The sequence below is a fragment of the Lepisma saccharinum genome, chromosome 11 (assembly GCF_977018435.1).
Source record: "Lepisma saccharinum chromosome 11, izLepSacc3.1, whole genome shotgun sequence".
NCBI lineage: Eukaryota > Metazoa > Arthropoda > Insecta > Zygentoma > Lepismatidae > Lepisma > Lepisma saccharinum.
Genome location: NC_139239.1, coordinates 60,372,936 through 60,400,399, shown reverse-complemented (window position 1 = coordinate 60,400,399; position 27,464 = coordinate 60,372,936). Strand labels below are relative to the sequence as shown.

Here is a 27,464-nt window from a genome sequence, read left to right as displayed (position 1 = left end):
TGGGGATTAATTCCTGCTGTTATATGCTCACTAGGGTTATGACAAAAAAATATTTTTTTAGCCTGTAGTAGAAATCAATGAACTTTTTAATACAGAATCAGAAAATGACAATTATTTCTTTGAATTCATAAAAAATGTTCCGCACCAATGACAATGAAAATTCTCAAATTTAAGTACATTGAGCGCAGTCAAAATGTATTATTTGAAATAAGCTTCAGATTCAAATATTTATCTGTTTTGCATTTCCGGTACAGTTCTTCCATTATTTTAACCCCTCGTTCGGCACAAATATTCGTCCGTGGTATATCTACAACGGATCTTTCAACATTCCAGTGAGATACAAAGCACTTCATGGCTGCAGAGCAAATTAATTCGGAAATTCCATCCATCAGTTTCTGGTGAATCTCTGCGTTGAACATTTGGTTAGAAAACCAGGCTTCCTGCCACGTATTTGAGATGAAAGAGCATGGTTTTTCCAGTGATATTCTCCATTTAGGAATGAGGAAGTACGAGGTAAGAGCATATACAGTATAGCACGTGAATTCCATCTGGCATTGTGAAGAGACGGTAATTTTCTCCATTTAATTGCTGGGTATGCTCCAGTTTCTTTAAGGAAACGGAATGCTCTACATAACTCATACAGAAATCTAAAATCATCTCGCCAACCTGGATTTTGAACAGTTATCATTTCACTTTCTGGCTTGTAGGACTGCTGCAAGACATCGTATTGTTTTATCACTTCGTCCACGAATTCATAGTTGAGAGTTGGTTTGGTAGAAGAAATCGGATTAAAGAAGTCAAACACATGCTTTATAATTCTATGAAGAATATGGTGCTGGCAGCCAATGTACTGTGGCTGATCAAATCCTATTGTGATCATTTCACTTTCTAATTTTTGAACAATTCCATTCACTCGTCCAGTATTTACTGCTGTTGTGTCACATACGATCATTTTGAAGTTGTGCTTTGCAGTGCATTAAAAATATCCTGTGATGATTCAGCATATGTATCAGAAGAGTTGAATTAAAATTGTTAGGCCTCCCCGATGGCGCAATGGTAGCGTCGTAGCCTTGTAATCAAGGGGTCCCGGGTTCGATTCTCTTCTTGCAAAATAGATTTTATTTTGCGCTTCGCATCTTCGCCACTTCTAACAGCTCGCGAAACACCTGACTGTGATGGTGTTGGAACACTAATTCCATCTTCGGCCAGACTGAAGCACACTACAGCAGCTTTATTAATTGAAATAGATTTTTTGTCACCAACTCAGCTGCATGTGATGTTGAAAAACGCACGACTCGTTTTCTTTTGTCATTTTCATCACTACTTACTTCTGCTGATGATGCGTCGTCTACATCAGTGGCAAACACAGCGTTTGGTTCAGATTGTGAAGCCGATTTTCGCACTCGCTTAGAGGGATGGATGGACGATTGTGGATCAAATGTGCTTGTTACATATCTAATTAAATTGATTGATTTGGTGTTTAAGTCCACTTTATGCACAGTAAGACTAATCAGGACTGTACCTACATCTTAAAGTGGAATTCGACGGTAAGCGAATTGCAAATCACGAGTATCAAGCCTAAACTCTACATTTCTGTTATTTACGCTCTACCATTGCATCAATAGCTACATTCTGCGTCAACAATTCCGCATTTTTCTTAATCGCTTTACTTGATTTATAATATGCTATTATAATACTAATATTGAACTACTCAACCTCAAAATAGAGAAAATATACACAATTAGTCACTTAATAAATAATAATTTAATAATTACTACATTAATTTACTAATTATTACATTAATAATGCCATTTTCAAATGTTGTTTGTGGTATTTTTAGAAAGAGTCCCAAAAATAGTTGTTGTTGATAATGTAGCGTTATAAAAATATTAAATTTATTGTGAAGCTCTTTCCGAAGAATCCTCGCTGTTTGAACCCACCAACAGTCACACACACTGTATAATTAGCATAATCTGTAACTACATACAGACACAAATACACGTATCATTTTAAATAATATTTTACTAAAAATATAAACACATTTTATTAGTCATTTTATCGTGAGCGATATTCTAAAGATCTACTTTTTTAGTAGCTACAGGCTACAGTACCGTACATACAGTTCTTGTGACACACACTGAAACTTAAACGGGTTGGTGCGGGAAGTTTTTTTTAGAGCCACCTGTAATAATTATTTTTTAGTAATCAGGTCACAAAAGCTCATCATTTGCGACCACAGGAGATACAAAATTTTGCAAATTTTTTTTAGTCATAACCCTAATGCTCACGTGTGTAGGTTAGACTGGTCATGTTTAGTGGATTTTCTTACAATGTTCATTTGAGGGAGAGGTTTCAGTTCCATGTCTGTGCTTCGAGATCCCAGACAAGGCATAATATGAAGTTTTCAGACATCAATGAACAACTGTCCAGTCCATTACCTTACCTTAAACTACCACAACATTGGCGTGCACCACCCAAAGATTTGCCATATGTGATTCCTTTCATCAATACAAGTAACGATTTTAATATATCAAATATTAAACTAAACGCACAAATTCTACCGTTTAGCGATGAACATCACTGTTTTTATTTTTTACGCTGGACATAAATTACCTTACTTAAAAATAAAGTTCTATCTGGAAATCAAACCTTCTTTGAACATTTCAAAGAATTTATTTCTTGTTTGATTGCAAATTGTGGTCATAACTTTTGTTTTTGTCATATTGATAGGATTGAACATTGCCTCGTTTCTTGATTTTTAACAATAACGTGTCGATTACTGGTACATAGTCGAACACTGGCACTTACGTTACTACTCCATGAAGATAAAAGTCTCTAATACAGGAAATTAAGCAGTAGAGCTTGCTGGAAAATTTCTGATATTAAATGTGCAAATTCAGTTAGCATCAACATTTCAACAATATTAAAAGTTTAAATTTGAAAATTTTACAGATATAAAGATTTGTTACTAAGCAGTCTCCCACGTGTTAAATTGTCCAGTCTCATCTGCATTTAGGTGAATGAACACGATAATGTGTAAGACAATAATATTTTAAAACGTGCTAACTACCTTACTGTCTTTTCTGTTGTCATAAACCAATAGTCTCAAGATGGCGATCTTCAATTTCGAATCCAGCGACGGATCTTTGTAGATGGCGCTAACCTGCGAAAAGAAAGAAGCCCACGTTACACAATTAAACATAAAGTTTGTCCTGGCATGGACTTCTGTCTTGGTTGAGTAGTATCTAGGAAGACCATAGTATTTCACAAGTCGCTTAATTAAAAATTTGAGACTTTTGAGTGACTACGACGAAATTAAGTAGTTCGAAGGTTAACATCTTATAACACATTACTCGTATTACACCACTTCAATCATTTTGGAAATGGGGATGCCGTGAATTTATTATTGTAATTAGGATCATTAACAAGCGTAATAAGTGAATGCGAGTCTTCTGTTCACACAATAAGAAACAACAATAAGAAAGAGATTTTGAACAGAGATTAATGTTCATTGTTCTAATAATAATATATTTGCTATCATTTAGCGGACATTACTATTGGGGCGACACGAAGCGGGTAAAATGGAAACACATGAAAATTGATCTGAAAATCTAAGGAGCATGTCAGCTTTCTCTACCGAGCAAGAAATATGGGTAACGGTGAATCAGAAAAGAGAATGGGAAGGGGAACTTGTTTGGCATGAAAGGGAGGTTCGACTTATTGGCGAGAGAATCTAGATTTCCAGTTCTTTCCAGCTAAAAAAGCCAATTTGTGCTTTGAGATATAAGCGAGACCTCTGGGAGGAAAAAGATGTACAAAAGGGGATAGAATGTTAAAAGAGAGAGAGAGAAAAGGGGAAAAGGCCCCGTCAAACAGCAAATGAAGCAAATTAGAGTGAGAGGTAATCAAAGGTTTGGTAGAAATAAGAAAGCTTCCGATCGGATGCCAGGGAAAAAAGCCGCTTTATAGTCATTCTGTGCTAAGGAGGATAAAGCAAGACTATTATTTCTATAAGCACTGATGAAGGACAATAGAAGTTAAGAAACGTCTATTTGGGAAACTCAAGTGACTGAAAACAAGGAGTGGGTGGGCGGGATGTTTTAGTGCTGTACGATATTTCAATATATCGTAGCACGGATATTAATGGGCCATGAACAATTTTGTGATCGGCTTAACTTGTAGAAGCCGAGCAATAGCATCATTCATTGTCGCTTATTCTTCGATAGTAGGGATGGGGGAGGGGAGCTAGTTGAGAATTAAAGACTGCAGGACGAATCACTCCACACCATTGTATTTTGGCACTCCTTACCTTTGCCTATCCAAAGAACAAAACGATTCCTTCTTTCTCCTAGTTCAGTGGTTCCCCAAGTGTGCGCCGCGGCGCCCTGGGGCGCCGCGAAATGTTTCAATATTTTAAGTGAAATTATATGATTGTTCCAAATATGTACTTACTTAGTACTTTTTACGCATGTTTCTGAATTTGAAATATGTGTTTATTTTTTAAGTTCAAGCAAGCAACCTACCATCACTAATTGAACGTTGGAAGTGTTAGATAGGCCTACATTCTGACTTGGGCGCAGCGATAATGTCTTGAAACACCAAGGGCGCCGTGAAACGAAAACGTTTGGGAACCCCTGTCCTAGTTAACACTGCAAATGAAACGTCGGACTGATTATATTTTGCTATATCCATATCGATATTATATATAGTCGATATCGATATTACCGGTATCGAGTCGATATTACCGATATCGAGTCGATATATTCGATACTCAATACATCGACTTGATGTCCGTATTCAAACAATATTAAACTTTGATATCGATAAATCGGTATCGCACTGCCCTACCTAAGAAGTGGGGTATTTAGATATAGTACAGTATAGATGGCAGGACCATAATAAAACATAACTAACTGCCATAAACGTCTGATAGTGCTAAAGGACTAATCATCTTCTCCCATAGTCTTTTTCTTCGTAGTTATCGTAATTAAAAAACAAAAGTCAATCAAATATAATATTTCAAATTGTTCAATATACACACACCCATGTTAACCGTCAATAGACATTTTTAAAATGCAATAGACAGATTAATCTCTCCGATTGGACCATAATGTTTCACATAGCATTTCCGTAATTACATATAACAAGTGTCTCCAGACCAAAGAGGAATTTCCAGCGCAACTGCCTGCAGCTAAAGTAAAGCTCACCGTAGCGGCAACTACTCTTGGACCCAAGCCCGCAAAAGGAAGTGATTAAACAGACTGAAACTCAGGGACTTTGTAATTTGCGGCGCAGGTAGACCGGAGATCGCAGCCAGCAAGCCATGTGTACCAGGATCAATTACGTCAACTAAGACAATTAATCAGATGCCTACGTACCAGGCCCTGCAGGAGGTTCATGCCGAGATAATCGAGTTACGATCAAACTTGTTAATTGTCTACAATTAGAGTAGCTGCAGTTTTTTTTAACAAATTTTGATTAGTTTCTTAGAATTATGAACATCTGTCAGGACTTGAAGTCCGAACAAACTATAAGTTATAACCTCACAATAACTTAGACGGCTGAAAACCAGATCCCCAGGCAAGCGAAGGATGCAGTCAAAGCATGATAATTGCTACAGTAAAGCTCAGAATATATATGTTTTGGATATTTGTTATTTACTGTCTCTTTTCTGTCACTTTTGGTTAATCGCGACGACGCGGACGGTAATGATTCGATAAAGGGACACTTATAAAGAATACCCATGTCGGGATTTAAACCTTGGACCCCTGGCGTCGTAGCGAGTTGTGATAACTACTACGCCACCGAGGTTGGAAAGATCACAAAAGAGCAAGAGTCGCCTTACGTATGTAAGGCATTGTTAGGGAATATGATTCAGTAGTTCAATATGGATCACCAAGTTAGATACGTATAGATGGCAGCACTACACGCAAACTAGCATTTAACGAAAATTTGCAAAATTAAACGCAGAAAACCTATTTACGTTTGACGTACCTCGTTATGGAAATATATAACTAATATATTGAAATAATTTGAAGAGAGCATTTAAGCGTTTAACATGATTGGCGCCGTATTGGGATAGTACTTACAATGTTCATAAGGACAAGGATATAATGAAGGACACGTGATTTGCCGTGGAACTCGACGACCGAGAAGTCGACGGCGACAGCTATCTCCAACCACTTGCTCTCCGAATCACCCACGCTGATGGTTCTTCTTGGAGCTGAACATAGGAAGACAAGAAGAAAATAAAGCATCAAACCATTGTTGTTCAAAGTACGTAAGACATACAGAGTAACTTAATAGAAAAGCAGACTACTATCCTTGACAAAAATATTGAGCCCTCGGTTTACGCGCTTGTGAAATTGTACTCCGTGGGAGGAAAAAATCAAATATACCTCATTGGAAAGCTTCAAGTATCTATTTTTTAATAAGCGTTATCTGAAAATTAATCTTAGCGTTGTTATCTTACTATAATAAAAAAATCACTGAAAAGTGTAGTTTTTCTTCCAATTTTCACGAACGGGGAACTTAACCCCACACAGTTCCTAATCGACTGTACATATAATTTTAAGATTTTGTGTACTTGAAGTTTGATTATTTCTGCCCCTCTGTAGAAAAAATCAAATGCATATTTTTAATAGATGCTTAAAAAATTGGCGTTTTAGGGAAACGTGCAAACTTGAAATGCATAATTACAAATTCAATGAAATTGCAAAAAAAATGTTGATATAACGCATATGATCAAAATCCAGAAGTTTGGCGTGTGTATCTCAAATATGGTTCCAGATATTAATTATTATTTCGCACTCCTAATATGGTAAACGGGTGCATGACGTATGCCCGGGTGCGGCCAATCTCAGACTCCGCGGGCTGCAGGAGACTTCCACAGCGTTGCCGTTTCGCTGCACTTCGCTGCGAGAATCGCGCAAGTGCGTTCCATCTAGCCGATCCAAAGTATTGTCGCAGAATAAAATAATGAATGAAATCTCTCTCATATTGCAAATGGAGTACTGCCGTACTGTAGTTTTTTTTTTTTTGGGGGGGGGGTGGATTTCTTCTAGCTGTTAACTTCATATGAACGTCGTCTCCTTCGATACCCGGTGGAGGTACATAGTGGTTCGCCAGTCCCGATTAGCCGACCTGTGCATAAAGTGAACTTAAAGAAAGAGAAAACAACTCCACTCAGCTTTATATGAACGTAATGTTCCCAGTATTATATAATGTAGCACATTGAAACAGATATATTGAGTGCAACCATGTTCGATGAGAGATCCAGTCTTCTCTTTATACAATAATAACGCACCTGCTGTGTACAGCGATTTCATAAGCAAGGGAAACAGAGCGAGGTGCGTAGCGATAGCAACACATAAAAATTATATTTAAAGAATTGCTCATTTAAAGGCTTCACGCTAACTAACATTTTAAAATATATTTCGAACAAAAACGCATGTAAATTATGTTTATCTCGCAAAATTCACTTAAGTGTCATTCCATGCCAAATCAACACAGATATGTGCTATTTCCAACCTGACCATCCCCGATTTTCATGAAATTTGGGGAGTTGAAACTATGCATGGAACTTAGTAACTTTGAAAATTTTTAGTCTCGTGTGTCTTGTAATTGTTAAATTATTCAAGGTCAAAGTTATCAGAAATTGCCCTTTTTGAGCCCACTTAGCTATACTAAATGTTCTGTAACTCCGCTCCTATTTCGTCTAGGAAGCTCAAATAAAGCTTATTGTACAGGGAATTGAACAAGCTTTCCAGTGATATATAACAAGCCGCCTACCTTTGGATAAAAATATAATTTTGTCACGTGACCTTGATTTTGACCTTCAATATCTCAAAACATGTCATCACCAAAAATCGTGAAAAAATATACTTGGTCCCTCATGCCATACTATAAAACATATCAAGAAATCATTCTGGAACTGCAATGGGATCAGAAGATACAAAATAATATGTGTAACTATGTGACTGATAAAAGCCTCATTACATGAACTATGACGAGTCAAATTTCCCTTAACACCCACTACAAAATGTAAAGGAGTTATCCTGGTCATGAAAGAAATAGATTAGGCACAGGGAGATCCCTAGCTGTGTGTGTCAAGCGCAAGTCCGGCACATTGTTGACCGCCATATTGAATTCAACGCAAAAATTTCAAAGGAAAGGGTGTGAAGTGATATACAAATCAGGCTAGAACTTCACGAGAACTGAAGCGGCGAAGGTTTTTCCAAAGTATCTTTAAGCAGCAAAAAGTTATTACTGCATGCTTGTAACCATTTTCTCCTCTTTGATGTGTTAAAAAGAAAGTATTCTCGTCGAGATCACGCTGACATCTTGGAAGAGGAAGAAGTATACGCACCATTGCATATGATTTTAATCAGCAACATTCACCAAATAGTTGAATAGTGGAGAATATTGGGAAAAGTATCTCAAACAATTACGTGGCACTTCCTTTGGAATGAAAAATTCTTCAGTGACGATGCTAATTTTTATGTTCACGGTAAAGTTAATAAAAATTATATTCAATACCTGTGATTTGATAATCCACAGTAGACAGATCCCAGCCGAATGGTTGTTGCTGGTAAGATAATGATGTGGTATAGTGTATGGAGAACGGGAATGGTTGGTCCATATTGCAACAACGAGGGCGTCAGCCCGTTGCCAAGGCACACGACACACCGGCTCGGTCCCCTCGACAGACAAAGACCGGGCGTCGCTGCCCAGCAAATATCTTTCTGTTATAAATATATAAATGCCACGACTACGCTCAGTTCCTGCGGGGCATGAGACCCCGCATCCCAAAGTTCGGGTAAGGGTCTGCTTTTGAATAATAATATAATTAAAATTAAATTTATGCTTACTTATCTAAAATTCCAAAATAATGTAACCATCCTCGTGCTTGAACTTCCCTCGTGATCGCACCCGCATCCCACTGAGCAGTGAGGATACGCATGCGAGTCGCGAGCGAAATCAGCACGATCGAATCTGACGTCCTTTGGATTGATAAAGCCTCCGCCTCACTGACCAGTGATGGCGGGACACCTCACCAAACCCAAAGGATGCCAGTTAATTTATACTTATGAGACAAATTTGCTATAAGGAAATACCAATTAACGATTATAAATTTATTTACAAAGCATAGTTAGGTTGAAAGAAAAATATACAATCTTCTGATCAAGAGAAAACTGCAATGCCAAAATTAAATTTCTGTTCAAAAATGACTTCCGTAACAGACTGAAACTTGCTTTCGAGTAAACATACAATCCAGAGAGCTCTCTCTTATATATATATATTGTCCATATCCCATCATAGAAATAACCCAGCTTAACTTGGTTTCAATAAACAGGTGACAAATTATTCAGTAATGGTCGACAAAATTTCTAGGAAACAAAAGAAAAAAAAATACATAACATGTTTCCGTAAATATCTATTCGTGCTTCTGTCATATTTTCACATCTGGGTTATGTTCTCTAGAACTCATGAGGTATACTACCCTCTTCGGGGCCAACCTCCAGTAACATTCATAACAAAATATAAGGGGAGCCTTTCTCTACCCAATACCAAAGCCATATCTCGGCCACAAATTACAAATGTCCACGTGGAATTCCTTAACATAATAGTGGACTCTATGTCTACCCTTCTTGGCTACTCACATTGCAAAAGCAAAACAATAGACTTTTACATTAAATGATTTCTATAAAAACATATACTCGACCGGTCACCTATTATAACTGTTTCAAAATTACATCTAAATAAAACCTAAATAAGAGAAACCAATCAAAATCAAAATTTTAAATTATTAAGATTAAATATGTATGAATCAAATTATTTATATGCTCGCTAAATCCCCTTTAAGGATCATGCTGACCAGCACAAATCCAGAAAGGTGGCTTACGGAGAACCTCGGACATTGTGGAAGGGAGAGCTGACCAGCCACTCCCCACACAACGCCCGTATTCTCCCAGCCCTGGACCTCGACAAGCGATTTAATCACCTAACGATTCCGGAATCTACTGCTATACCGATTATTTTGCCAGCGAAACGGCTGGTATTTATACTTGCGAGATTGCGCAATTCTATTCCCCAACAAAAGATTTCGACAAACTGAAAAGTTATTTTTAGCATCCAACAATTACCCCTTCCAAAAAGGCATATCGAAAAACACAATGCAAGCTAAACTTATTTACAAACCCGCGCAGCGCCGAACGAAAAAGAACCCATTGTTGTTAAGAAAGAAAAAAATAATGCTGCTTCAACTTGCTTCGCGTTCTTTTTCGCTCGGCAGAAACTGCGTTACAATTTTAACAAAGATAAAATGTACATTCAAAAGATTAAAACTCCAAAAGAATTTATACGAGGGCTATCGAAAAGTAATTTAAATATTAAAGAAATTTACCAAAATTTATCAATCGTTACAATATTCAACAACGGAACCTTAAATGGTGAGGGCTTCTTGGATGTGTTAAGTGAACAAGTATTTCATCCTTGCTTACGAGATATGGCACTTTTCCAGAGTTTGAAACAGGACAGTGTGTGACCACACTATGCGAACATTTTGTCAATTTATTCATGGTAAATTTCTAGGTAGATTGATGGGTAGGCGGGGATCTATTAAAAGGCCTGCACATTCCCCAGATCTAACATCTTAGGAGGACGTTTACCTTCAGAAACTAAAAGTCCCTGCTACATTGCCAAATATTCTATGTGAGTGTGAGAGACGTCAAAATATTGACATCACTATAATGTGCATATATCGTAAGTGAAAGATATGCGTATAGCGTTTTGCTGCCTAAAATAAGTTGGAAAAACCTTCGCTGCTTCATTTCTCGTGAAATTCTAGCCTGATTTGATATAGAACATCACCCCCTTTCCTATGAAATTTTTGCGATGAATTCAATATGGTGGTCAACAATATGCCGGACCTGCGCTTGACACACACAGCTAGAGATTTCCCTGTGCATAACCTTTTTCTTTCATGACCAGGATAACTCCTTTACATTTTGTAGTGGATGTTAAGGGACTTTTGACTCGTCTTAGTTCATGTAATGAGGCTTTTATCAGTTACATAGTTACACATATTATTTTGTATCTTCTGATTCCATTGCAGTTCCAGAATGATTTTTTGATATGTTTTATAGTATGGCCCCAAATTTCATGAAATTCGGAGATGTTCAGGTTGGGGGCTGTGTAGATTTCGCATGGAATGACTCTTAAGCATTGTATCGAGTAATGGTGGTGGCTTTAGCATTTAACGTGTTGCTATACATTCCACCTGAAATATTGCTTTTATATATTTTGGTCTCTTACACAGCTGCAACTGTTGTAATAAGCAAGGAATTGTGGGTTCATTTAGAGACACAGAAGGACTAAAAACTAATAAATTTTCAATAAATATAATGAGTGAAAGGTAAAAGTATAAAATGCTGTTCATAATGGATCTGTTGAACTGGATAATTAAAATACAAGTCGTGTATCTTGCTTCTCACCACATCTTGCAAAAACTCGTCCAATAAAATATTGGGTCGATGCAAATTTTTGTTGTTCCCTTTTTCTTTACATACCTTTTTCACTGTGCTGACGTAACCCCCAAACACTCCGCCGTGCACTTAACACCTTGGCTTATGTCGTGAGATGCTACCATTCGTTTCTCATGGTAGAAATATCTCTTGGCATTGACTATCATTTCTTTTGCAAAACTATGATTGCCATTGCCATGCAACAAAAAAATCACTTCACAGAACCGCTATCACTCAATACTGTGCGTACGAACAAACACGCGAACTTGTGAGAGACCGACTGCATGGACAGGATGCACGTAAGAATTATGATGGCTATGTGGGTGTTCGGGCAATGTTCATGGCAGGAATGTGAACACAGAAGTGACAAAAGAAACTTTCGGCATCTCTACAATGCTTTCCTTTGCGCAACACATTGTTTCGGCTAATTTCCCGTGTCAAAGCTGCTTGGACGCGGAGTTTAAAGGGCAATGGAAACGCTTGGCAACAAAGCTCACTTGCTCTACATGCGTTCATAGCAACGATGTGAATCGCGCGGGAACCGATTACCAAGAAAAACAATTCGCTCTGTTGTTTTGAATTCGCACAGTGTGAAAGAATGAGATATGGAAATTTGATTTTTATTCCACGGCCATCATTTTGATATGCATTTCATGACCATTTCACTGACCATTTCGAAGATTGCAACATCATAATTAATCATTAATTGTGGCTGTTATACAGCTGATAGTACCATTATATTTGGCTGAGATACTATTTCCACATAACCAAGCTTCAATCACAAAAAAAAGATATTTTTACGACGGTTTTACACGAAGCTACACACAATTGAATTCGACTAATGTAAAAATTACACGAAAAACTACACTTTTACAAACATTTTTGTCTGAATAGAAAACAGACAGAGTTAAAATAACTTGGTCTTGCTTTTGACTAAAAGAAGACACTTGTAGCTTTCCAATGAGGTACATTGGACTTTTGTCCTCCCAAGGAGTACAGTTTTACAAGCATGCAAACCGAGGGCTCAATATTTTTGTCACGGATAGTAAATCAAACCATTTCTGGCAAAGAGCAGAAGGCACGAAGAGGAAACTTATGGGCTACAGAGCTTGAACCTCAAATTCTGGAGCTGAAACACAAAGAATGGTGGACAGATGTTGAAGTTCATTTTGCTAAGTTACTACAGTCTAACTACCAAGAAATGTTTATTTAATAAATAAATATTGTTGAAAAAGTCGATATGCACAATTCTCACGGACTTCTTCTAACCTAATATATATTTCGTTACCAGGTAGTAAATACTGCAACCGTACCTACAATTTAGTACATGATATTGTGTAATCATGAGAAAAATCCCGTTGATAGGGGCTTACAAAATACACTGAAATTCTTACACTTTATATCCTATCCTCGAAAACAACCTTGCTTCGTATATTGCCTATTGATCTTCACCACTATTTCGCCAAAGAAGAATTTGAATTTTAAGAGTTTGAGGGTGTAGTATTTTAATGATTCCATAACGACGTCAATCTTTTCCTTACTATATATTGTGAATTAGAGGAAGACTTTTTGCATAAGCATGCTTTCATTCCATTCAAGAAAATTCGTATGGCTCAACCATAAAAATTCGTTTCAGATTTCTTCGAGTACTGTAATATTAGCGTCAGTAGCTTACGCAGGATTTCATCAAGGGGGGGTTATTTCGAATACTTTCTGCAAAGTCACATTAACATTGTTTTATTATACTTTAATTAATTAATTAATAATACTTATAATTAATTAATTGGTTTAATTACTACTAATAATACTATTTAATGCAATTTCTGTTACTACTTATATCACTACTATTATTAAGTAGTAGAGATCTACATAAATATATTGATGAAACAATATAACAAAATTACATTTTTTTGTTTCTTTGTCACGAAATAATTGTTTAGTCAACGGTTATTTGTATATGATAGGCGAGACATTTCAAGTGTGAAGAAAATCCATAAAAACAAGCAAATATATTAAATTTATTGAAATAATCAAAATATGAAACTAATTCAAGGAGCCGCGGTGGTCTAGTCTGACAACCTCGTGGGAGATCCACGTTCAATTCCCGGAATTGGTTGGAATTTATCTAGCCTTGTCTCCGCACCCAGCCTAATATCAATGGGTACCTGAGAGCAATCCTGGGGGATAAAGGCTGCAGGAGCATGGTGCTGATCACATCACCTGCAAAGTGGCCGAGATCGAGAATGTGTGAGGCCCACCACACCACTACGTGTGCCTTCATGGCACGGTGCTATATGCACGGGGAAATTTACATTTATGGAACTCGCCCAGGATGATGATGAAGCGCGAGAATACATGTTGCTAAATTCCACTGAGTCTATGTTTTCGTTCAAAAGTAAGTTTATAGACATTCCAACACATTTATCACTTCTAGGTGATTCACAAAGCATTTCTTCAACATTATTTAATGATGTGGATGTAGACTCAGCATCACTTGAGAGTTCACACGGGGATGTGAAATCAGTACCGGGAAGAACGTTTGAAATAAGGTCGGCACACTGGGACGAAGCAAGGAATTTTCACAATTCCCGCGAGAGTCGCTGCGCGACTTTTTGCAAAAAAATTGCAAAATTGAACTTTACGGCCACTTAGATTGTGTTTGGAATGTTATGTTTATCTCCATGCTGCATGGGACAAATTATTATTATTATTAGTAGACTATTATTATTATTACTGTCGCAGATCTTTAACTATAATAAATTAGCCATTTTTATTTTTTTCTACAGCCTTATCTGCCTTGTAATCAAGGGGTCCCGGGTTCGATTCCCGGTGGAGGCACATAGTGGTTCGGATTCCACTTTAAACTGTAGGTCCAGTCCCGATTAGCCTTACTGTGCATAAAGTGGACTTAAAACAACAAATCAATCAATCAATCAATCAATCAATCTACAGCCTTATCCATAATATTTCAAAAGCTCAAGGGGGGAGTTAAACCCGGTAACCCCCCCTTGCGTACGCCACTGATTAGGGTAAGTCTTAATAGAATATTATCCATATAACTTTCTTCACGTTACCACTAGCGCTACCACTGAGGGAACGAAGGTGGTCTCTAGGCCCTTCTTAGACCAAACTATGTTGCCAATATCAATTTAATATCATTGATTGTTTTCTGTTTAGTGGTGCTAAAATCAAGATGAAAGGAGTAGAGAAAGATAAGAAGAATTAGTGATATAAGAGTAGAAGAAGTAAGCAGAAAGAGCTATTTAAGTCCACTTTACGCTGAGATAGGCTAATTCAGCGATTCCCAGAGTGTGCGCCGCGAAATGTTCCAATATTTTCACTGAAATTACACTTGTTAGTCTACCCGTGGTTTTAGTACGTTCTGCATGTAAAATGTTTCTGAATTTGAAATATGTGTTTATTTTTTAACATAAGGCAAACACCTAGATTCCTTAGCGTTTCGTCCGAGTTGCAGTTCGTCCGAAAGCGAAATTCGTAGAAAAATGGTACAGTTCGCCCGCGACGGTTTAATGAGTTGCGTTTCGTCCGAGCCTGGCTGATGATGAGTCATATCTTGACTAACCGGTGGCACAGATTGTTGATCTTATTTGGATCAGTTCTTTTAAGGAGAATACATCTATTCGTAAGATGGAGTTTACAACAACCAAAAGGGATCAACCGAGTTTTATATGTAATGGGAACCGGTACACATAGAAGAGGGAGAATCGGTCTGGTGAAGTTGTGTGGTGTGTTGTGTTGGGCGACCATGTTGTGGAAAAGTTATTACCAACAACAGTGAATTAATTAAAGAAGAAAGCCACGAGTGTGTTCCTTATGTGATTATGTATTTGAAAAAAGAATCAGAACATTCAGATGCTAAGATTGTAAGAATGGAGCTGAATTTAGAGGGGGTGAAAAGGAAGAAGAAATATGTCTCGATGGACAGCAGAATTTTAAGAGCCACTGAAGCAATGCAGCAGCCACGAGACATAGCTATTTTTTTTAAGAAATGTCTCTTTCTTTATCCAAATGGATTAAATTACCTTGAGATTATAGTTTATTATTTTATTATCTATTTTAAAATAAGTGCCACGCAGTCCTGGCTGGCGCTAACAATGAGCCTTATCGCACTGTAAACCTAAGCAATGAATAATAGGGTCTAAAGCTTCATTAAACACTATTAGGATGGTAGCCATCGGACGAAATGCTACTCGGTCAGGTAACCAACCGTAAGCTGCCTGTTCCTGGAATTCGAACGAAACGCAACTCGGACGAAACGCTACGCCACGAACACCTATACTAACCATACTAGCTGATATTGGATAGGCCTACATTCTGACTTGGGTGCCGCGGAAAAATCTTGCAACATTAAGGGCGCCGTGAAACGAAAAAGTTTGGGAACCTCTGGGCTAATCGGAACTGGGTCAACAGTTTAAAATAGGGTCCGAACACTGTGCAATGTTCCTCCACAGAGTGTTGAACCCAGGATCCTTTGATTACAAGGATACGGTGTTACCGCTATGTTCATCCTCGTGTCTTACCTTAAGTGATATCTTAACATTATCCTAACCTTTAAGTGTCAATTGGAAGTATGTTAAGATTAGTTGTTATTTGTGGAATGGTACATATATTTTCAGATTGCCGGTCGTCCAGTCGGCATACCTTATAGGGTATCTAAGTGCCCGGAGAGACCCGGGTGAGTGATTTCAGTTGTGACTTTTTTGATAATATCCATGCATGGAGAGGCTTTGGCGTTCACCCAGCCTATAATAAATGGGGAGGAGAGGGGGAAGACGGATGGAGCATGGTGGTGATCACATCATCGTCACAAATGACAGAGATCGTGAACGTAAAGAGCCCTACTTCCACATTGCCCAACATACATTCATGGCATCTTGCAATATTCCGCGAGTAGCATTACTTTGCATACATTTTTTATGTATAATTAGAGCCGGACTCTTTGACACATCGCGCTGCAACGCTCAGGGTCCCGGGTTCGAATCCCGCTCGGGCTTGGTTGTTTGTGAATGTCCATTCATCAATTTCATCACTCATCCCCATCTTCGCAAATTAGCCAAGAAGCACAAAACGCGAAGTTAAATAAACGAAATCATGTAAAATTAGTAAAATTTTAATGCATATTTGCCATTTTAATTATATATATGAATCACTCTAGTAATGAATATTACTAAATGTAATAAGATTTCTTACCTGGTCGTTCTTCCCAGAGGCTATCGAGGGAGTAGCCACTCTCCTGCATATCGTCACCCTTGCTAGCATTTGTATTGGTTTGATTTTGCTCAGTGGCGTCTGTTGGTCTATCATGCTGTGAAGCTCTATCCTCTGTGACATCTTCATCCACCAATGCGCCAGCTGATCGTTTGGTGATCTCTCTTGACATGGATATAGTGTCATTATCACCTGGACTGTTACCTGCCTTGGGTGCATTTGTGGAAACTAAGCGTGGTCCATCAACAGTTAAAAGACTGGACATATCTTCCACAGGCGACGACTCTTCGGTGGTGTTATGATTAGCACTTGAGGCTGTCCTGTGGTGTCTGTTATGAGCAGGAAAGCCTTCATCGTGAGCTAACGAGAACCTTGTAAAATTTGGTGCCTGGAGAACCAAGTGAGGCTGGACAGGACCGCCAGGAAGGCCATGGATTGGCTGGATGAAGAAGGATTCGTTCTGCAATTGGATAAGACCCGTGAAGCCTCCGTCGCATCTACTAAGAGCCACAAGAGAGTCGTGGGTGTATTTCACCCTTCCCAGGAGGAGACAGTGCTCCTCTATTGGGTCATATTTCCTGGCACCGTCCCCAGAGAACCACTCCACTTGAGCCCCAGGGACAACAACATCGTCGTTGGGTTCCAGCTCCAAAAGTATGAGGGCTCCAGCTGCTGGAAGGACCAGTCTTAGCTTTGACGTATCCTCATGGATGTGACGTTTGGTCCTCCTCGAAGTTGCCAAGATTCCGCCATCCTCGTCCACGACGAGAGGAAAAACGATGTCGTAATCCTTCACGTTCTCCACCAGAGAAAGAATACCATCTAGAGGATCCTGCAATTGAAGAAGCACACCGTGAGGACGCTAAAACTCAACGCATACATTGTGTAACCTTGACAAAACAATGCAGACCCACAAACCTGCTCTTTTCACAAAGTTTCTATGTGCAAGACCCAGGCGCGTATATTCTAAGCTAGCTAGTCTATCTCCGAAGCTCAGATTAAATAGAGGAAATGATCGACTAGCAAATGTGACAAATGCTTCACACTGAAATAACGACCGCGGGAGAAAACGATAGTACATGGGGATGGGCTAATTTCCTTTAAAGCTACCACCAGGCTTCATCGGTTAAATTCTTCCCCGACTAGATCGGTGACGTATTTGTAGTAGCTTCCAAACCCAAGCGTGGACAGGGAAGTTATCATTTTATAACAGAGGTAAAACCTTACAGCGATGCCAATTCGCTAATTTTGAAACGAGAAACTACTCGTATTACAGGAGCGGGAAAAAGAGTGTGGCATGTGATAGGGAATTTGTCCTACAGGCCAAAACAATACAGTCACATCGAACACATGCAGAAGTCACAGGCCGCTGACCTTCAACCAAGCACAGTTTACCATGTTTTCAACTCCTCTGCTGCTTTGTTTATGACTGGCTGGGGTAGACTGACTGGTCGGAGATGATAAAGGGCATTTTGTGAGTGGAAATCGTGTTGAAGAAGTTGAAGAAAATTAGGTTTCCTACTTCGTGGTATTCGGTATACTTTTGAGGGTGCTAATTTTCCTTTATGCCACAGTTATATGAGTGTGTGAGGATACGAAAAAAAACATGATTGTCATCTCAAAGTGGTAGCTAATAGAAATGATGGCCAATCCAAGATGGCGAATGTTGACATTTGAAAAAAAAAAACGATCATATCTCTGAAACTAATGGTCCGATTTCAACGATCTTTTTTTAAATGAAAGATTAAGATATGTTCTATATTTAATGTTATCTTAAATTTTTCGATAATCAACCGTTAAGTAGTTAATCACGGATTAGTAAAGGAAAAATATTTTTTACTATTCAGTTTATGTTCATCATTCATTTATTAATAAGCTAGGCATCTGAGAAGAAAATGTTCCAAACCAAAATTGCAGCGTAAACGCTTACCTTTAATTTGGCATATTACACTTGTTGGTTTTGACCTCAGAATTCATATAAAAGGAGTGAATTATGCAAAGTGAGCAGCGAATTTAAATACACCTATTGTAACTGGTATTGACTATTGAATAATATATTTCAGTTATATACATGCAATACCATTTAATAATAATAATGATAATTGTTATTCTTAGTATTGTTGTAATAGGAATTTGTATTATTATCATCATTATTATTATTATCACCATCATCATCAGTTGTTGTTGTTGTTGTAGTACTAACTAGCCATGGATTTTGTTTAAATGTTACCGATGTTCATGGAAGCCATGAAATTGATTGAAATTAAAATTTTGGATGCGTCAGCACTTAGGCTATTTGCAACCGTCACATTATACGGGATCAAGCTCCTTACAACGTACACAAGTAGTATCCATCTGCGCTAGTGGATGTTTTCTTCGTGGGTGGTCTTTTATTTGCACGTACTTAAAACTAATTTGCACGGGTTTTAATTAATTCGCATGTACTTAGAATTTATTTGCATGTATTTAGAATATTTTACATTTATGTATTTGCATGTTTATAACTTTTTATGAATATATAATTATTTATTTTATGAAAAATATGTATATAGAAGGTAATTAGAGGTACTAAACGCTATGCATATGTTTTTATATTCATTACTGCAAAGTATGTAATGTATCAATCGATAATAATTAATGTTTATAGTATTGAAAATAAGTTTTCTATGGTTTATGAACCGCTATGAACGGTGGTAATGGTACAGGTCCAATTACGATTGGGGACGGTCCCGGTACTCGAACCCGCGATATGCAATATTATTAATTAGTACTATGTAATAATTGCATTATATTATGAAAGACGATGGTCTCAGACGGTAGACAGAATACTGTCTCAGAATGTCGACTCGGCGGTGAGGGTAGACAGAGAGAATGAATTAATATTCAGCGCAGGTAGAGGAGAAAGGATGTCTGGAGGAGTGTGCGGTCAAGGTCAAATGACGTCAGAACGTCAGAACAAAGGAAGAACCCGATTGACCAATCAGAGAACGCGTCGGTAGATTTTCAGAACCGGGTTTTTTCCCAAGGTTAACCAGTACGCAAGAACAGGGGAAAGCTATGCAATACTGTAGGGCAGGGGAGGGATTCAACCAGACAACAAAGGATGTCTGGAATGCACAGCAAGGGCCAAATCTCTGAAGCTATGCGTCGCTTGCATGCTACGACATGTTTCTGTCAAAGTATGCCAAGGTTACCGAGAACACTAGAACAAAGGATGATGGGAAGGAGTTCAAGGTTAACTAGTACGCAAGAACAAGGGAAAGCTATGCAATACTGTTGGGCAGGGGAGGGATTCAACCAGACAACAAAGGATGTCTGGAAATGCACAGCAAGGGTCAAATTCTGAAGCTATGCGTCGCTTGTAGAATTGGTTTCAGCCGCCAATTAATATTCCGCTCAGGGTTGCCCCAAGGCACAGGACGCTTTAGCGAGGGTTTTAGGGTAGAAAGCTTGCATGTCAGAACAGGTTTTTGTCTAAGTAAGCCAAGTTTGCCCAGAACACAAGAAAGAAGGATTTTTGGATACCCAATTAGATTGGAGCGAGAATTTTATTTTGAACAAGGAGAACGAAGCGTAAGGGTTAATTATCTGTACTAGGAAGAAGGGAGAGCTATCAGGGACGGGGCCTACAGTTTTTACCATTTGCTTTTATCACGGGGTAACGAACCTAGGACCCTTTGATTATTGATTTAGGTAGTAAATGTATGTTACTGTGTGCTATTTAATTTAATTTTGAGTTTATTTTTTACCAAACTTTGACTTTATGTCAAACATTTTCACAGCTTATCCTTATTTTTACCAAAATAACACTATTTATACTATTCAGGAAACATTTTTTATTAAATTTTGGACACACAAAGACATTTTTTACAACTTTTATCTGTTTATTTCACAAATTTATACCTATTTTTACCAAAATAACACTATTTATACTGTTAAGGAAAGACTTTTAGTTATATTTTGGACTCACAAAAAGACATTTTTTTCAACTTTTAACTTATTATTTTACAATTTTATGTTAATTTTTACCAAAATAACACTATTTGTACTATTCAGGAAAGATTTTTAGTTACATTTTCGACACACAAAGACATTTTTTACAACTTTTATCTGTTTATTTCACAAATTTATACCTATTTTTACCAAAATAACACTATTTATACTGTTAAGGAAAGACTTTTAGTTATATTTTGGACTCACAAAAAGACATTTTTTCAACTTTTAACTTATTATTTTACAATTTTATGTTAATTTTTACCAAAATAACACTATTTGTACTATTCAGGAAAGATTTTTAGTTACATTTTCGACACACAAAGACATTTTTTACAACTTTTATCTGTTTATTTCACAAATTTATACCTATTTTTACCAAAATAACACTATTTATACTGTTAAGGAAAGACTTTTAGTTATATTTTCGACACACAAAGACATTTTTTCAATTTTTATTTGTTTATTTCACAAGTTTAGCCTAATATTTACTCAAATAACACGATTTGAACGTGTTTTTTTATTACATTTTGGACACACACCCACACACACACACACACACACACACACACAGATATATTTTCCAAGTTTACAGGATTATTCTCTAAGTTTACTCAAATAACACATTTTAAATGTGTTTTGAATTAAACTTTGTACACACGAAGTGTGTTTCGTCAATTCAAGAAAGTTTTCAATTATATTTTGGATGCAAAAGTATGTTTTGTCAAGTTCTATCCTTTTATTTTACAAGTTTAGGCTTATTATTACTCAAATAACCAATTTCATCTATTCAGACAACATTTTGTTTGTTATATTTTACTCACAAAGACAATTTATCAATTTTTAATTTATTATTTCACAAGTTTATGTAATTTTTTATTCTAATAACACAATTTTAACTATTCAGGCAACATTTTTGTTGCAATTTGGACTTACAAAGAGATTTTTTAAAATCTTTGTATTAAATTTTCTATTTATTGCGTTTTGTATTTCACATTCGATATTACAAAGTTCTAAGGTGTGTATAATATTTCAAACTATTTTCAGGGTGTATTTGTTAATGCATTTGGATAATAACTATTAGGTTTTTGGATGAACTAATGTTAAGAATATTTCAACCAATCAGAAAATGTGTCGTTTTTATTTCTACCAATCAGAAAACGCGTCGGTTTTATTTCATCCAATTAGAAAACGCGTTGATTTTATTTCAACCAATCAGAGAAGGCGTCACTTTTGCTTATGAGGTATAAAAACTGCGTAAAAGCAAGCAGAAGCTATTTTGAGAAGTATTTGTGTAGCATTGTGTCAGAGAAGACATCAAGTTGTGATTATTGGCCGCGAGTTTCAGACAAAGAACTCAAGAGAAGCTATAATTAAGGTAAATGATTTTTATTATGTAGTGTGTTTTTAAATAATATGTAAATGCAAATATTGAAACGAGGAAAACGTCAATGCAAACCAAAAAGAATATGCGTAATGTGAACAAGTACTACAACTATATTTCTATTTTTCAGGTGCTTCTAATTTTGTATGTGTAACTGAAAGGGACCATTAGTGAAAGATGGCGTCTTCAAGCTCCACAAACAAGGCTAACCACACTGCGGTGAGTACCTCGAAAGAGATTTTACCATTAGAATGTATATTTCTCCACTAGTTTTTTGAAATAATATATAAATCCAGAAAACAAAGAAACGAAAAAAGTAAATACAGAAATGAATATGCGTAATATAAACAAGTACTACAACTATGTTTCTATTTTTCAGGTGTTCTTATTTGTGTACCTGTGAGTGGAAGGATCTATTACTGGAAATAACGTCAACAAAGTAACCGACAAGGACATGAGTCAAATAATTGCATCATGTCCATGTTTTTCCAATTATATCTATAAGGATTGTGTGTTGGAGACTTTGAAGAGGTATACACCTGGCAAGTATATTATATGCTGGGGATGTTATTCTAAACAAGGCAACCAACTAGCCCACGATTGTGTAGTTAACCATTTCTACGAGTGTGAGTGCGTATGCTGTAAAGATGAAGATTTACTCTCTGAACGTTATTTTATTTGCCAAGGAGAACGCTGTTTGAATAAATGCCAACGATGTGTTAAGTGGATGTGCGAGAGAATCCAGTATTATTTACAGGATTTGGATAACACAAAACATATTTTTGATTTTTATATTACTAACCATGAGGATGTTGCGGATGCTTTGACGGCACACGAGGTACAGACAGAATACAAAGCTTTTTATAGTGTATTATGTGAAATTTCAAACAATATCGAACTAGTGAAAACTCTTATAGATCCTATACGCTCAGCAGAGCTTACTTATGGTAGCACAGGATTTTTGTGAGAGTTGAATAGAGACTGACTAATAACACCGAAAATGGTGCAATACATTATTGATGTACAAGGATTTATTTATAACAGAAAATTTATATTGCGTGAGATTTGTGTGAGTTCTACAAATTTGGACACTGTGTATTATGCGCTTGTGAGTGTTCCCGATTATTTCAAAGAGAACAAAGAATCGCGCTGGGTTAAAGACAATCTCCATGCATTAATGTATGATATTCCTTGTGGATGTGAAATATACTATGTCCGGAGGGCAGTTAGGAACTTGAACTGTCAAGGTGGTACATTTTTCTGCAAAGGAAAATCCCAAATTATCAAAGATTTGTTTAATATTGATAACATTGTTGATTTACAAACTGTAAACTGTCCATCCCTTAAGAATTTGTATATGTTTCAAGGAGGATTGTGCAAGTATCATTCTGATACTACTCCCCCAGCTGAACAAGGTTGCGCATTCAGAAATGTTCAAAGACTTGTATGTTGGTACAATAATAAAAATATTAATGTGTAATGTATTTAGTGCAAATAATAAAGATTTGTGAAAAAGAAATGTTTTCTATGTTGTTATTTAGTTTTAAAGCCTTTATTCAAGGTATTTTCAAGTATTACTGGTTTTTTGGCTGCATCAACACATGGGTTATTTCTATTTGGTTTATTATACGAGGCTACAATCACTATATGTCTATGAGGACTAAAATCCACTGATTGAACCTTAAAGCTTAGGTTTACTATGTATATTGATTAAACACAGGACAACACGAATCTTACAGAGGATTGTAGGAGGCATAGGCCCACACGCCAGAGCCTTATTAGCCTGCAAGAACAACTTGTATGTTGAATTGTGACTGTTTAGCAATAATATTTATAAAGTTTAAATCATTTTCATTAGATTACATATATATTTTGGATTCAAATAAAACACTCAAGTTAAGTTTTTTAAGTTTATTTTTATTTAATATACAAATATAGAATATATCAAATTTACATATATGGAAAGTACTCTACCAAAGAGCAAAAGTCACATAGGGATTACGATTTAGCCGATGCTGAAATTCTTCCATGAGGGATTTGTAGTAAGAGAGAAATTTTTGCCACTGTTTAAAGTTGAGGGTGACTCCACCAGAGATGCTGGTGATTTCCACTTTTATATTTTCTCCACTGCCCTCGAAGGTGAAGAAAGGTTCTCCTATAATGTCTATAGATCTGAATCTGTCTTTTTGTGTGGGGAATCTGTTTTTGTAAGTGTCGAAGATCACATCTGATTTGTAGACGCATGATGGGTACTCTTCTTTATTTAGGACAATGTATTTTTTTCATGTTTCAAAATCAATTCAGTGTCTGCGAAAGTACCTCGAATAATGATATCCATGTTGGCATCGATGATGAATCTGGTTTCTGGTTTTATGTTGTTCATTTGGTGTGTGCCTCTGATAGACTGCATTTTGGTTTGGTATCAATAAAAAGTTTTAAAAATATGCAACTAGTGCTACAAAAGGAACGGAAATTATCGACAATTTCTGGATTATAACTAAAATTCAGTTTGCCTTTTACATATCCAATATTTACATACCAACACTAACTAGACTTCGATTTATATAAATGTAGCAGGAACTATATTTCTGAGAATCAAACTATATTAGGATTATATGTTAAACTTATACAAAACCAGATTATTCTATGTAAGTATATTTATATTGACTGGATTATTTAACAGATCAAACAGAAAGAAGGCAAATTCCACTAAACGTAGGTGATTGCATGAAAATAACTAGGTCAAGGAGTGACCAACAGTGAGCTGAGGTTATATATAGAGGGTCGCTCTTCATAATTCTTACCTTCGCTGGATCGGCGAAGGAACGCACTTGTGGGCGGTAGAACCTGAATGGGCTCCACCAAGACATCGGAGACTCGAAGCAGATGTCTTGGTGGATGAACCCAAGTAGGGTCATAGGCGCTAGGGTCAATTTGGTTATTTCTTCTTGTATGAGGAACCAATTTGGCCAACTCCCCACATTAACTTACATTGCTTATAACTAATTAAATTTGAAGAAAAATTATAATCTCTTAGACTGTAAACATATTTTATATTTAGGCTGCACAAGATCCAATGATAAAATTAAAAAATGGTAACCACCCAGACAGGGACTCGAACCCTGGACAGATAGGTTAAAACCCATCTGAGCACAAGGTATTCTTTTTTTGAAAAGTTAGTTATGTTAAGAAATATCGTTTGAGAACTCTTTTGGTCTGGGTCGACAGAGAAGGAGACAGCATTTCCAAAATTTTACAGACTGGATGTATTTTACCACCACTATAGTGGTCTTTACTATATGCAATTCGAAACGCTAGAGTTCAGTTAGCTTTCAAAATTGAAGTTACATAGTACAATATGTTGAAGTTTTTGTGTTTGGCACACTTAACAAGTTACACTTATATCCATTTCAGGACAAATGATGCTAAAACTCTCAAATTTACTGTCATCTCATCAACTACTAGCAAAGTTTTAGTATTATATGTCCGTAATTAGATATAGTGTAACTTGTTATGCGTGCCAAACACAAAAACTTCAACATATTGTACTATGTAACTTCAATTTTGAAAGCTAACTGAACTCTAGCGTTTCGAATTGCATATAGTAAAGACCACTATAGTGGTGGTAAAATACATCCAGTCTGTAAAATTTTGGAAATGCTGTCTCCTTCTCTGTCGACCCAGACCAAAAGAGTTCTCAAACGATATTTCTTAACATAACTAACTTTTCAAAAAAAGAATACCTTGTGCTCAGATGGGTTTTAACCTATCTGTCCAGGGTTCGAGTCCCTGTCTGGGTGGTTACCATTTTTTAATTTTATCATTGGATCTTGTGCAGCCTAAATATAAAATATGTTTACAGTCTAAGAGATTATAATTTTTCTTCAAATTTAATTAGTTATAAGCAATGTAAGTTAATGTGGGGAGTTGGCCAAATTGGTTCCTCATACAAGAAGAAATAACCAAATTGACCCTAGCGCCTATGACCCTACTTGGGTTCATCCACCAAGACATCTGCTTCGAGTCTCCGATGTCTTGGTGGAGCCCATTCAGGTTCTACCGCCCACAAGTGCGTTCCTTCGCCGATCCAGCGAAGGTAAGAATTATGAAGAGCGACCCTCTATATATAACCTCAGCTCACTGTTGGTCACTCCTTGACCTAGTTATTTTCATGCAATCACCTACGTTTAGTGGAATTTGCCTTCTTTCTGTTTGATCTGTTAAATAATCCAGTCAATATAAATATACTTACATAGAATAATCTGGTTTTGTATAAGTTTAACATATAATCCTAATATAGTTTGATTCTCAGAAATATAGTTCCTGCTACATTTATATAAATCGAAGTCTAGTTAGTGTTGGTATGTAAATATTGGATATGTAAAAGGCAAACTGAATTTTAGTTATAATCCAGAAATTGTCGATAATTTCCGTTCCTTTTGTAGCACTAGTTGCATATTTTTAAAACTTTTTATTGATACCAAACCAAAATGCAGTCTATCAGAGGCACACACCAAATGAACAACATAAAACCAGAAACCAGATTCATCATCGATGCCAACATGGATATCATTATTCGAGGTACTTTCGCAGACACTGAATTGATTTTGAAACATGAAAAAAATACATTGTCCTAAATAAAGAAGAGTACCCATCATGCGTCTACAAATCAGATGTGATCTTCGACACTTACAAAAACAGATTCCCCACACAAAAAGACAGATTCATATCTATAGACATTATAGGAGAACCTTTCTTCACCTTCGAGGGCAGTGGAGAAAATATAAAAGTGGAAATCACCAGCATCTCTGGTGGAGTCACCCTCAACTTTAAACAGTGGCAAAAATTTCTCTCTTACTACAAATCCCTCATGGAAGAATTTCAGCATCGGCTAAATCGTAATCCCTATGTGACTTTTGCTCTTTGGTAGAGTACTTTCCATATATGTAAATTTGATATATTCTATATTTGTATATTAAATAAAAATAAACTTAAAAAACTTAACTTGAGTGTTTTATTTGAATCCAAAATATATATGTAATCTAATGAAAATGATTTAAACTTTATAAATATTATTGCTAAACAGTCACAATTCAACATACAAGTTGTTCTTGCAGGCTAATAAGGCTCTGGCGTGTGGGCCTATGCCTCCTACAATCCTCTGTAAGATTCGTGTTGTCCTGTGTTTAATCAATATACATAGTAAACCTAAGCTTTAAGGTTCAATCAGTGGATTTTAGTCCTCATAGACATATAGTGATTGTAGCCTCGTATAATAAACCAAATAGAAATAACCCATGTGTTGATGCAGCCAAAAAACCAGTAATACTTGA

The 27,464-nt window shown here is 36.7% G+C and overlaps 1 protein-coding gene across 1 annotated transcript in view; it reads right to left on the bottom strand.

The window, feature by feature from the left end:
- The window catches only part of LOC145995052 (A disintegrin and metalloproteinase with thrombospondin motifs 3-like), a 101,169-nt gene extending 84,046 nt beyond the window's left edge, over positions 1-17,123 (bottom strand). Inside the window, exons 1-3 of the mRNA XM_083131583.1 lie at positions 16,737-17,123; positions 6,090-6,223; positions 3,071-3,163 (exon numbers count right to left, since the gene is read on the bottom strand). Coding sequence (XP_082987709.1) covers positions 3,071-3,163; positions 6,090-6,223; positions 16,737-17,019 — 510 coding nt within the window. The 5' untranslated portion in view covers positions 17,020-17,123. The remainder of the gene's footprint in view (positions 1-3,070; positions 3,164-6,089; positions 6,224-16,736) is intronic.
- Between the last annotated feature and the right edge of the window lie 10,341 nt (positions 17,124-27,464).